General features: G+C 36.5%; 1 protein-coding gene and 1 long non-coding RNA gene across 3 annotated transcripts; one reads left to right on the top strand and one right to left on the bottom strand.

Annotated features, from left to right (window-relative positions):
- Positions 1–4,923: 4,923 nt before the first annotated feature.
- LOC125583496 lies at positions 4,924–7,700 on the top strand. Of its 2 annotated transcripts, XR_007320527.1 has the most exons (4): positions 4,924–6,501; positions 6,732–6,761; positions 6,858–6,908; positions 7,277–7,700. It is a non-coding gene; the product is annotated as an uncharacterized LOC125583496 (long non-coding RNA). The 2 variants fall into 2 exon arrangements; XR_007320526.1 differs by having other exon boundaries at positions 4,924–6,761.
- Positions 7,701–10,303: 2,603 nt separating this feature from the next.
- Positions 10,304–11,839, bottom strand: LOC106390081 (venom phosphodiesterase 2). Its single transcript, XM_013830471.3, has one exon. It carries the CDS (start codon positions 11,805–11,807, stop codon positions 10,458–10,460), a length of 1,350 nt encoding a protein of 449 aa, XP_013685925.3. The 5' UTR covers positions 11,808–11,839; the 3' UTR covers positions 10,304–10,457.
- Positions 11,840–12,577: the final 738 nt, after the last annotated feature.

Raw genomic sequence — 12,577 nt, 5'->3', positions numbered from 1 at the left:
ACAGAGTAAAGGTTCAGAAGATCTTCTCCAAATAGTTTTGAGATGAACTCCTTTACAAATCTTATCACACAAAAGATGAACAAAACTCTCAAATCTCTCCCAAGAACTTGTAAGTCTCCTTCTTGGTCGCCCCTGGTCTTTTCTGAGTCTCAAAGGTCGAGTTCTTTTCTCCATTATTGAGGGGAGTGGGTAAAAAGGAGTGAAAAGCTCGTTTGTGCGTGTGGAGCCCGTAGAGCCTGAGATCGGTCGATCCACATAGACCGGATCGGTCGATCTAGTGCATGAAAGCATAGGATCGGTCGATCCACATTGACCGGATCGGTCGATCCCACGTCCTGTGCGATCAATACTTCATTCGGTCCATTGTTCGGTCTATCTTGCTTCTGAATAAATCCCGAATGCGTTCTTTTCTTTCAAGCTATTTAGTAACCTGCATATTACACTTAAGAACACCAAAACGCATCAAATAGACCAAAACATTAATTAAAACCGATCATTTAATTGCTCCAAAACGAGTTTAAAACCGTTAAAAACACGGAATATCAGGACTGTTGAAAAATAAACTTGATTTGGATCAAACATTATTGGGTTAATCATGTGTTGATCCAAAACTTAGCCCAAATTCTAGAAAAATCATCCACCTCCTTAAAATAAAAATCTAGATATTCTTATAGAATTATCTAGATAATTAAGATAAAATAATCTAGATTTTTAAGTAGAATTTTCTAGATTTAAGATTAAAATATGTAAGATATTTTGTACTTTGGAGGCTATAAATACCTCCACTCTCTTCTCATTTTGCATCACCAAGAAATAATCCAAGTTTGTAACAAGTAATAAAATCCTCTTCTAAGTTATATAATCTTTCTTCTTCACAAAACTTCTTTCTCTTCAAACACTTAAACACTTTCTCCATCTTTATAAAGTTTTTCATTCCAATAAAGTGGTATCCGAGCTACAAGTTCCTTTTGAAGATGGCAAACAATGGTGTTCCCTTCCAAGTTCCATTGCTCACTAAGAGCAACTATGACAATTGGAGTCTTAGGATGATGGCTATCTTAGGAGCACATGATGTGTGGGAGATAGTCGAGAAAGACTTCGTTGAACCGGAGAATGATGGTGGTTTATCTCAAACACAAAAGGATGGTTTGAGAGATTCAAGGAAGAGAGACAAGAAGGCTCTCTGTCTGATCCATCAAGGATTAGATGAAGATACATTTGAGAAGGTTGCTGGAGCAAAGACATCCAAAGAAGCATGGGAGAAGCTTCAGACATCTTACAAGGGCGCGGAACAAGTTAAGAAGGTACTTCTTCAAACTTTAAGAGGAGAATTTGAAGCATTACAAATGAAGGAAGGAGAACTCATCTCAGATTACTTCTCAAGAGTCTTGACGGTTACTAATAACCTAAAAAGAAATGGTGAGAAGTTAGATGACGTGAGAATCATGGAGAAACTTCTTAGATCATTGGATTCAAAATTCGAGCATATCGTCACCGTTATTGAAGAGACAAAAGACTTGGAGACTATGACGATGGAGCAACTTCTTGGATCACTACAAGCTTATGAAGAAAAGAAGAAAAAAAAAAAAGATATTGTGGAGCAAGTTCTCAAGATGAGAATTGATCACAAGGAAGAAAGTGGCCGAAATCATCCGAGACGTGGTGGTGGTCATTTTCGAGGACGAGGTCGTGGTGTAAATGGACGAGGTTGGAGACCATATGAAGACAACTTCAACCAAAGAGGAAAGAATTCATCAAGAGGTCGTGGAAGAGGAAACCCAAAATCAAGGTACGATAAATCAAGCATCAAATGCTATAGTTGCGGAAAGTTTGGACATTATGCTTCTGAATGCAAAACTCCAAACAACAATAGAGTTGAAGAGAAGTCCAACTATGTTGAAGAACGGCGTAAGGAAGAAGATATGCTGTTGATGGCTTACAAGAAAGATGAACCAAATGAGGTTCACAAGTGGTACCTTGATAGTGGTGCAAGCAACCACATGTGTGGAAATAAAAGCATGTTCGTGGAGCTTGATGAATCGGTGAAAACTGATGTGGCTTTAGGAGATGAATCGAAATGGAAGTGAAAGGTAAATGAAATATTCTCATCCGCTTGAAGAATGGAGATCATCAATTCATTTCCAACGTTTACTATATTCCAAGCATGAAGACCAACATCTTGAGCCTAGGACAACTCTTAGAGAAAGGTTATGACATTCGACTAAAAGATAATAGCCTTTCTTTAAGAGATAACGCAAACAATCTCATCACAAAGGTGCCAATGTCAAACAATAGAATGTTTGTCTTAAACATTCAAAATGACATTGCACGATGTCTCAAGATGTGCTACAAGGAGGAATCTTGGCTTTGGCATCTTCGATTTGGGCATCTCAACTTTGGAGGCTTAGAGCTACTTTCCAAGAAAGAAATGGTGAAAGAATTACCTTGCATCAATCATCCAAATCAAGTGTGTGAAGGTTGCTTACTTGGAAAGCAATTCAAGATGAGTTTTCCAAAGGAGTCGGAGACAAGAGCAAGAAAGCCACTAGAACTCATACATACAGATGTATGTGGCCCAATCAAACCAAGTTCATTTGGTCAGAGTAACTATTTCCTTCTCTTTATTGATGACTTTTCAAGAAAAACATGGGTTTACTTTTTGAAACAAAAATCAGAAGTGTTTGAAAATTTCAAAAAGTTCAAAGCCCATGTTGAGAAGGAAAGTGGTCTTAAGATCAAGTCCATAAGATCAGATCGAGGAGGAGAATGCATGTCCAAGGAGTTTCTGAAGTATTGTGAAGATAATGGCATTCGAAGACAGTTGACGGTGCCAAGAACCCCTCAACAAAATGGAGTAACGGAAAGAAAGAATAGGACAATACTTGAGATGGCAAGAAGCATGCTCAAGAGTAAGAAGCTGCCAAAGGAGTTGTGGGCAGAAGCAGTTGCTTGTGCGGTTTATATATCAAACCATTCTCCAACAAAGAGTGTTTTAGAAAAGACACCACAAGAAGCTTGGAGCGGAAGGAAGCTTGGAGCGGAAGGAAGCCTGGAGTCTCACACCTAAGAGTCTTTGGAAGCATTGCTCACGCTCATGTTCCAGACGAGAAGCGGAGCAAACTAGATGATAAAAGTGAGAAATACATCTTCATTGGGTATGACGCTAACTCTAAAGGCTACAAGCTCTACAATCCTGAAACAAAGAAGACAATCATTAGTCGGAATGTCATCTTTGATGAAGAAGGAGAATGGGATTGGAGATCAAATAATGAAGACTACAACTTTTTTCCATCCTTTGAAGAAGAGAATGTGGATCAACCGAGAGAAGAGCCAGCTACACCACCAACTTCACCAACAACAAGTTCTCAAGGAGATGAAAGCTCAAGTGAAAGGACTCCACGTTTTAGAAGTCTACAAGACATCTACTAGGTAACCGGAAATCAAGACAATCTTACTCTATTTTGTCTATTTGCGGATTGCGAGCCTATGAACTTTGAAGAAGCCCAAGAAAAAAAGTCATGGAGAAGTGCAATGGATGAGGAAATCAAGTCGATTCAAAAGAATAATACATGGGAGTTAGCTTCACTTCCAAATGGACACAAGGCAATTGGTGTGAAGTGGGTGTACAAGGAAAAGAAGAACTCTAAAGGAGAAGTTGAAAGGTATAAGGCAAGATTGGTGGCAAAAGGCTATAGTCAAAGAGCCGGGATCGACTATGATGAGGTATTTGCTCCAGTTGCTCGCTTAGAAACGGTTAGACTAATCATTTCATTGGCAGCCCAAAAGAGTTGGAGGATACATCAAATGGATGTCAAATCAGCCTTCTTAAATGGAGATCTTGAGGAAGAAGTCTACATTGACCAACCACAAGGCTACATAGTTAAAGGAGAAGAAGACAAAGTCTTAAGGCTGAAGAAGGCGCTTTATGGATTAAAGCAAGCACCAAGAGCATGGAACACTCGGATTGATAAGTACTTCAAGGAGAAAGGCTTCATCAAGTGTCCATATGAGCATGCACTTTATATCAAAACTCAAAACAATGATATATTGATTGCATGCTTATATGTTGATGACTTGATATTCACTGGCAACAATCCGATTATGTTTGAAGATTTCAAGATGGAGATGACAAAGGAGTTTGAGATGACTGACATTGGATTGATGTCATACTACCTTGGCATTGAAGTAAAGCAAGAAGAAAATGGAATCTTTATTACTCAAGAAGGATATGCTAAAGAGGTTCTTAAGAAGTTCAAGATGGATGACTCAAATCCAGTTTCCACGCCAATGGAATGTGGAGTCAAGTTATCAAAGGAAGAAGAAGGAGAGAGTGTGGATCCAACACTCTTTAAGAGTTTGGTTGGAAGCTTACGATATCTAACGTGCACAAGGCCCGACATCCTACACGCAGTTGGAGTTGTGAGTCGATACAAGGAGCATCCAACAATAACTCATTTCAAGGCAGCCAAGAGGATCCTACGCTATATCAAAGGTACAATCAACTTTGGCTTGTATTACTCTATTTCTGACGATTACAAGCTTGTTGGATATAGCGATAGCGATTGGGGTGGAGATGTAGATGACCGGAAAAGAACAAGTGGCTTCGTGTTTTTCATTGGAGAAACCGCTTTCACATGGATGTCAAAGAAGCAACCGATTGTCACCCTTTCTACTTGTGAAGCGGAGTATGTGGCAGCTACTTCATGTGTTTGCCATGCTATTTGGTTACGAAACTTGCTAAAGGAGTTGAACCTACCACAAGAGGAGCCAACAAAGATCTTTGTGGATAACAGGTCGGCAATCGGATTGGGGAAGAATCCAGTCTTCCATGATCGGAGTAAGCACATCGATACTCGTTATCACTAAATAAGAGAATGTGTTACCAAGATGGATGTGCAATTGGAGTATATGAAGACAAATGATCAAGTAGCTGATATCTTCACTAAGCCACTCAAGCGAGAAGACTTTATCAAGATGAGGATCTTACTCGGAGTAACCAAATCAAGTTTAAGAGGGGGTGTTGAAAAATAAACTTGATTTGGATCAAACATTATTGGGTTAATCATGTGTTGATCCAAAACTTAGCCCAAATTCTAGAAAAATCATCCACCTCCTTAAAATAAAAATCTAGATATTCTTATAGAATTATCTAGATAATTAAGATAAAATAATCTAGATTTTTAAGTAGAATTCTCTAGATTTAAGATTAAAATATGTAAGATATTTTGTACTTTGGAGGCTATAAATACCTCCACTCTCTTCTCATTTTGCATCACCAAGAAATAATCCAAGTTTGTAACAAGTAATAAAATCCTCTTCTAAGTTATATAATCTTTCTTCTTCACAAAACTTCTTTCTCTTCAAATACTTAAACACTTTTTCCATCTTTATAAAGTTTTTCATTCCAATAGGGACGCCCAGTTTTGGACGAAGGAGAATCCAAACCGTTGGTCGTGGCAAGAACATGAGCTAAAATGAGAAGGGTGAGAGATAGTTTGAGATACATATCATGTTTAGTTTTTGCCATTGGAAAGAATGTATGGATGGTTTTTGCAAGCTGCAGCATATGATATTATAGAACGAAATAAAAATTTCGTTTGCTTTTTCTTTTTAAAGAAAAAAACTAGGATAGATAATATTAAATAGCGTTTTAAGGCTTGAAGTGTCTCGCCACGTAGTTTCTATGTTAGGTACGTGACATATACAAGAGCATTAGACATATTCCTGTATGGGGTCAGAATATGAAACCTGTTATAAATGAATGATTGGATGTCTATAACCGGCTCATACAACTAGAGAGAGATTTGGCTACGACTTGGAGAAAGAAATAGAGAGAGTCAGCCATGACATGGAGAGAAAGAAAGGCGGCTTGGAGAAAAGAAAACCATCTTTTCTTTTCCTTATAATTGTTATCTTTCCATTATTATGTATTAGTAGTTTTCCTAATCCTAGTGGATTTAGGTTTTGAATACTTTTCTTTTTACTTATCTTGTAATCCCCTATATAAGGGAACATTTATTCATTAATGAAATACAGAAATATTCAGACCTAAAACCTTCGTTTTACAACAAAACATATATTTAATGGGTGTTATTGAATTTGGTATTTTAATAGACTTTGATGGAATTTGAATCTGAAATGAAATCCAGTGTTATTCAATCGTGGATTTGGAAAAAATTAATTAAAATCCAGTGTTATTGGATTAAGGATTTGTCAAATAGAATTTGGAAAGAATTAATTTCACCTGTTATTCAATTTCCAATAGATTTCAATAGAAATTGTTTATAATAGATTTTGATGTACTTTTTAATAGAAAACAAGAGGAAACAAATCTCAGCTTTTTTTGCTTGGATTTTGAAGACACCAAGAGTTTCGACGAAACCCTAACCATTCGCCGATTTTTCTCCGCCTCCACCGTTCGCGTCTGTCTCGCAGTCCTACAGCCTTCCGCTGGAACCTGGACTACTTTGAATCCATCTCATGTGGCTAAAGCTCTAGCTGGTACCTCGGTCTTTACGTTTAGCAACAACTCGACTACTTTTTATCTTTGTTTTATGAGGGTCAAACTGATGATACAATTTTTACAAGGGTCATAAGCTAACTTCATTATACATTTCCACAAGATATACATGCAAATTTTTTTTTTTTTTCAAAATTTCGCATGGGTCATATGACCCACATGATTATATACTACCTCCGCCACTGAAGTCTATCAGTTTGCTGTGTTTCAGCCAAGAGGATGCTGAACTTTTCTTGCTCAGGTTTTTTCTTATCTTCCTTTTGCTATCTCTCTGAGATTGAAAATCTCTGATTTTTTGAGCTCTTGATTCTCTAATATCGTCACTTATGGTCTGCAGAGAAGAGAATTGAAAACCAGTGCTAAGGTTGTTCCCACTAATCTGGACCAGGTACTTCCCATTCTCTTTGATCGCTATATCAACGTAGAAGCCATTGTTTGTCTCACTCAAAATGACGTTGAAATTTATGAAAGCTAACAAATTTCCTCAAAATGTTTCTCTGTTTCTTACCAGTTTTATTTGATCGGGAGTTCAATGTCGGTTAACTTTTTCATGTCTCGGGTTCATTTACTCGGTTTAGTATATGGTAATAGACAGAGTTGTTCAAAAAAAAAAATGGTAATAGACAGTGTAATATCCAGCTTGCTGTTTGAAAAGAATGGGAAAACTTGGTAGCATGATTAGCATTGTCTGTTGTATAAAATGTATTTGACTTACTTAAAGACGTTTTTAAAATCCTTTGTGCATTCTATTCTCAGATTTTATTCAGAAAGTTTTTGGAATATGAAAAATATGGTGGTGATGAGGAGAGAGTTGAGTACGTGAAGCAAAGGGCAATGGAGTATGCGGACAGTATCTTGGCCTGAGATATTGTTGTAACAAACGACACAGTTATTTTAAGAAGGGAAGAAGAAATAATAAACAACATTGGGAAGTATCTTGAGGAAGAGGAGACCAATGGGATGTGGTTGATCTTGATACATCTTCTCTGTTGTGTTCTTATTTGAGGTTTTGTGCTTTGTTTATAACGAGTCTTCTACTTATCTTCGCTTTGATTTGGAAACAAACTCCATTTAAATCCTTTCACAAAAATCAATAAGTCTTAGGATACACAGATATACAGTACGTTGCAGATTTGGGTTGCGGTGTTTTGAACATTATTAATCGGTTTCTTAGTGATCATATTCTTTTAATTATTGAATCAAACCAAACTTTTTAACTAAAACTGACCCAATATTGTTTTAAAACTTGAATTTGTGAATTATATTTATTACGATAGGTACTAATGAACATCTTTTTAGCGAGTAACAGGAAAGAGTAACGCAAATTTGGAGTTTTAAGTACTATTTCCCAAAAGTTTGAGGCAATTTGTGAATGAGCTTACACTATACAGTAAAAACAAGTGCCTTTAATTAATAATATAGTGCCAGAGGGCAGTGGCAGTAATATTATCACGACAATAACGTTACCATCACCTGCTTGGTCCAAATGTGGGACAGTGGGAGAGCCGTTGATATTTGATTTTGCGGTCTTGGTTCGGCTCACGTTTTTATCACGAGAAACTATCCTTACGTGGTGGGCTCTTCCTCTGACGGATGACTGGTTGTGTTTGATATGGTATCTAGATGTTGATAAGCTCATGCTAACTTGAAAATTGAAATGCGTTCGAATTTTGTAATTTTATGGGAACATCCTAAAAATAAGAGTGTAGTTTATGCGATGTGGATGATTGAATCCAAATGTGAAAAATTCTTAATTATAACCACTTTAGACATAAAGCATGTGTGCCATAGCCAATACCCAACCTATGCATACGAGAAGATTATTTCTTTGTCTTCCAAAAATAGAGGAATTTCCCAAATAACAATATTTATGCTTAAAAGACAACGCGAGTTCACAGGCAAGCTGTTTGATCATCAGAGTACTATGAACACAAGAAAATTACTATCATCTGTTTGGTACAAATGTAGGAGAGCCCTTGATATTTGATCTTACGGTCTTTGATTTAACTCACGTTTTACTACTCGAAACTATAATTTATTGGTGGGATCTTCTTCTGATGAATGACTGGCTGTGTTTAAATATCGGATCTTAATGTTTAGATATCACACGTTCTAACGGTTATGAATGTAGCCCAAATAATTTTTTTTAAAAAACATTTCTATATTTTTTCCTTCTCCCTATTTTTTATTTTATTCTTGTGAGAATTTTGGTGAAATAACCAAAAATAAATAAATAGATTTTCCAAAAGAGGATAGAGAGAGCAGGGCCACGACCTTGAAATTTAGGGGACTGTAGACGATTTATTGAAGATTTAAGCAAAAAAAAAAATTTTGGATAAATTTGGAGGTTTAAAAAAAAATTTTGAGATTTTTTCTATGTAATTTTTTTTCAAAAATTTTGGGGGTTTAAACTCAGTGTTTTGTTAGGCTTTGCCCATGACCGGCCCTGCCCCGAGAGAGATATGAGAGAAAGGAAGAGATAGAAAAGGGTTTTAGTTACTTTTTTTTTTAATTTGATTTTTTTGTTAGTATTAGAGTGCAATGAAACACACGAATAAAATGTGAAAACTATTAAATTTAAAATAATAAAGAGAAAGTAGTACTAGTGACAAAAAGTGACTAGTGATGAACAAAAACAATTCTGCAAATTCCATTATACATCGTCCTTATATCTTTCTTTTTAACTTTTCTTTTTGTTTATTAATATCCTTTGTCCCCCTGACACTTGCTTTTTAAATTGGAAGGTGGTTTTAACTTCTAATTTAGGAGAACGAAAAAACAAACTGAAAGTAAAAACTCTGCCGGTCTAAAATAAGATTCAAGCTTCTGCCACTCTAAAATTTTTTTTGTTAGCATAAATCACTATACTACAGTCAAATTTTAGTAATTTGCTGCACATATTTTTTTAGAAAAACTTCTGATAAAGTAAGAGACCACATTATTCACATTAGTGTTTATTGATACGGTACAATCATGAACTCGTTCACTGATCCTGTAACCGGAGATAAGTTCAACTAAGGCCTAGACCCAAAATGGTGGTTAGGTGAACCGTTCGGGAATTTTGAGATATATAATCTGATTAGTTCGATTCTTGGACTTTAAGGCTGCTCCAAACAATGTGTCTGATGAGTTTCTTTCAAAGGTTCTCTTGCCACACAAAGTAAGCAGAGGAAGGTTAAGTGCATCCTTCTGCCTATAAAAAGGTAAGCCTATAATCTATGACTTCCAAACAATGGAAGTTATAATTAAACATGAAACATAAACGCATTTTTATGTGCGTAAACCATTCGGAATCTGAATTATCCAACTAAGTGGTTATCAGCTTAAGCTTAGCTAAAGCAATTATATGTTCACTAAGAAGTATTATATCTTAGCCTTACAGTAATAAGTCTACAAACTAAGCTCTTATGCCCTACTGACAAAATATTAAATATGTCTTAGTCTTTTACCAAACAAACAACAGAAAAGTCTTAACAACGTAGTAAATAATTGACAATTATTTTATCATTTTTTTTGTATTTTAGTTTTTTATAAATCTTTTGTTACACATTTGCATCTCGAATTCAACATTGGCGACCGCAATAAGCCAATAAGAAGTGATTAGATTAATCGACGTAGATAGCAAAGAGATAATAGATCATGTGATTCTATGCAATGTATATGGTCCCGTGGTGCACAGATTTTCTTTGAAAAACTTCTAATAAAGAATTAAGAAACCACATTTTTCACGTTAGTAATCAAAGAGTTCTTTTGAGTAAAATGAAAATTGGAGTAAAAAGGAGGTTATTCAAGAACATTTATTCATTTATTATTCGTTTCCAGAGTTAACACATAAAATAACATCACAAGCTAAATCACATTGATTAATTAACAAAAACACACAATTATCAGCTTATTATATTCATGAATGATCTTGAACTAAGATGCTTGTTTAGCTTCATTCCACTTCCCCTGTCTCTCCAGAGGACGAGAGAATGCTCCTAGTGAACAAAGAAGAACCATTGTTGGAAGCTGGTCTGAGTCCAAGAATCTCCGCAACAACATTATAGATCTGAACATTTTCGAAGGACGGCACTTTCTTTCCTTGCCTAAACCTAGGACCATGTCCAATAAAGATAGATCTCATGGAGAAGTACTTGTTGTCGTATCCATGATCTCCATAACATTCATGAACACCTGTTCTGTTCTGTCTAACAATTAGACCTTCTCCAACCATTCCTACAATCGGCGGAATCCGAGAACTCTCTGAATAGTGCAGCCTTTTAGGTAACTTCTCCTTCAAGTATACCTGCAAAAACTCACCGTTCTCTACTTTTCCTGAGCTCAAACCCTCGTTCATCTTAGCCACGAGTTCTGCGTTCTTCTCGCTTGGATTCTTGACATCTTTACCCCACTTAGGGTTCATCGCCAGCACGGGGCTATAAGCATTGATCCAATCCGCTGGTATCTTGACCCACTCTGCTAAATCATCAATGTAAATTGTTTTCATGTCACAGTTTGTCACCATTCCGTGATCGCCAAGCAATATCACATTAACCTCATCGAAGATCTCCCTCTTCTTGAGTCCTTGAATGACCCTGCCGATCATTTTATCGACCCTCCCGACCGCAGCCGTAACACGAGGATCATCAGGACCATACTCATGGCCTTCCTTGTCCGGTTGGTCGAAATACAGCATCAAGAAGTCCGGTATATCACTCTGTGGAAGATCGAAGTAGCTCAAGACCTTATCGACCCTTTCTTCAAAAGTAACCGAAGAGTTGTAATGAGGACACAACTCTTTAGGACAAGTCCAAGAATCTTTGGGGACTTCAGATCCTGGCCAGAAGTAAGTGACAGCCTTGCGACCTTGGTTTGCTGCGGTTACCCACAACGGTTCACCTAACCACCATTTTGGATCTAGGCCTTTGTTGAACTTATCTCCGGTTACTGGATCGGTAAAGGAGTTCATGATTATACCGTGGTAAGCCGGGTAGAGTCCGGTCGCGATGGAGTAGTGGTTTGGGAATGTCATGGTGGGGAAAACCGGGATTAAACCGGATTTGGCTTCGGTTCCTTCGGATATGAGTAGGTCGATGTTTGGTGTATCGGTTTTGAATTGGTAACCGAAACGGAAACCGTCGCATGAAATCATTAAAACCACCGGTTTGTTGAGTTTCTTGAAGGGCCAGGGACGCTTGGTATTGGACGAAGGAGAATCCAAACCGTTGGTCGTGGCAAGAACATGAGCTAAAATGAGAAGGGTGAGAGATAATTTGAGATACATAACATGTTTGGTTTTTGCCATTGGAAAGAATGTATGAGATGGTTTTTGCAAGCTGCAGCATATGATATTTATAGAACGAAATAAAAATTTCGTTTGCTTTTTTTTTTTCTTTTTAAAGAAAACAAACTAGGATAGATAGTACTCCCTCCGTTTCATATTAAGTTTCGTTTTGGAGAATTTTTTTGGTTACAAAAGAAGTGTCGTTTTCGATTTTCAATGCAAAATTTATTTTTCTATTGGTTGAAATATGGTTAGGTGTAGGGGTGGGCAAAAAACCCAAACCGAACCGATCCAAACCAAACCAACCGAAGTTAAACCGATCCAAACCAAACCGTGCTCTTTACATAACCCAATTGGTTCATGTTTTACTCAACCCGAATGGTTTGGTTTGGTTTGGGTTCAAACCGAACCAAACCGAAATAAACCAATAATCTAATATATTTTTATCTATATATATATATATATATATATATATGTTAACATATTGTAAATTTTAGTTAAAGTTTTGTTTTCCATTTTTTCTTAACTTCCATAGATTTTTAAAAAAAATCCAAATATGATTTAGTTAATCCTAATACCTAAAGATTGTACTGAAAACAAAACCTAAAAACTATAAACATCTAAATCGTAGCCATGTCGTTTCGTTCATCTTCTCCGATTTCCATTCTCTAAATTATGTAACAAAGTTATTATAGGATCAATAAAAACAAAAAAATGTAGATGCAAATAGTCTTTTAGTTAATAGGTTTTGGAATGCTTACAAGTCTTTATTACGCTAATTAGATTACAAA

Source organism: Brassica napus, chromosome C3 (assembly GCF_020379485.1).
Source record: "Brassica napus cultivar Da-Ae chromosome C3, Da-Ae, whole genome shotgun sequence".
Classification (NCBI taxonomy): Eukaryota; Viridiplantae; Streptophyta; class Magnoliopsida; order Brassicales; family Brassicaceae; genus Brassica; species Brassica napus.
This window is presented reverse-complemented; position numbering and strand designations above follow the sequence as displayed.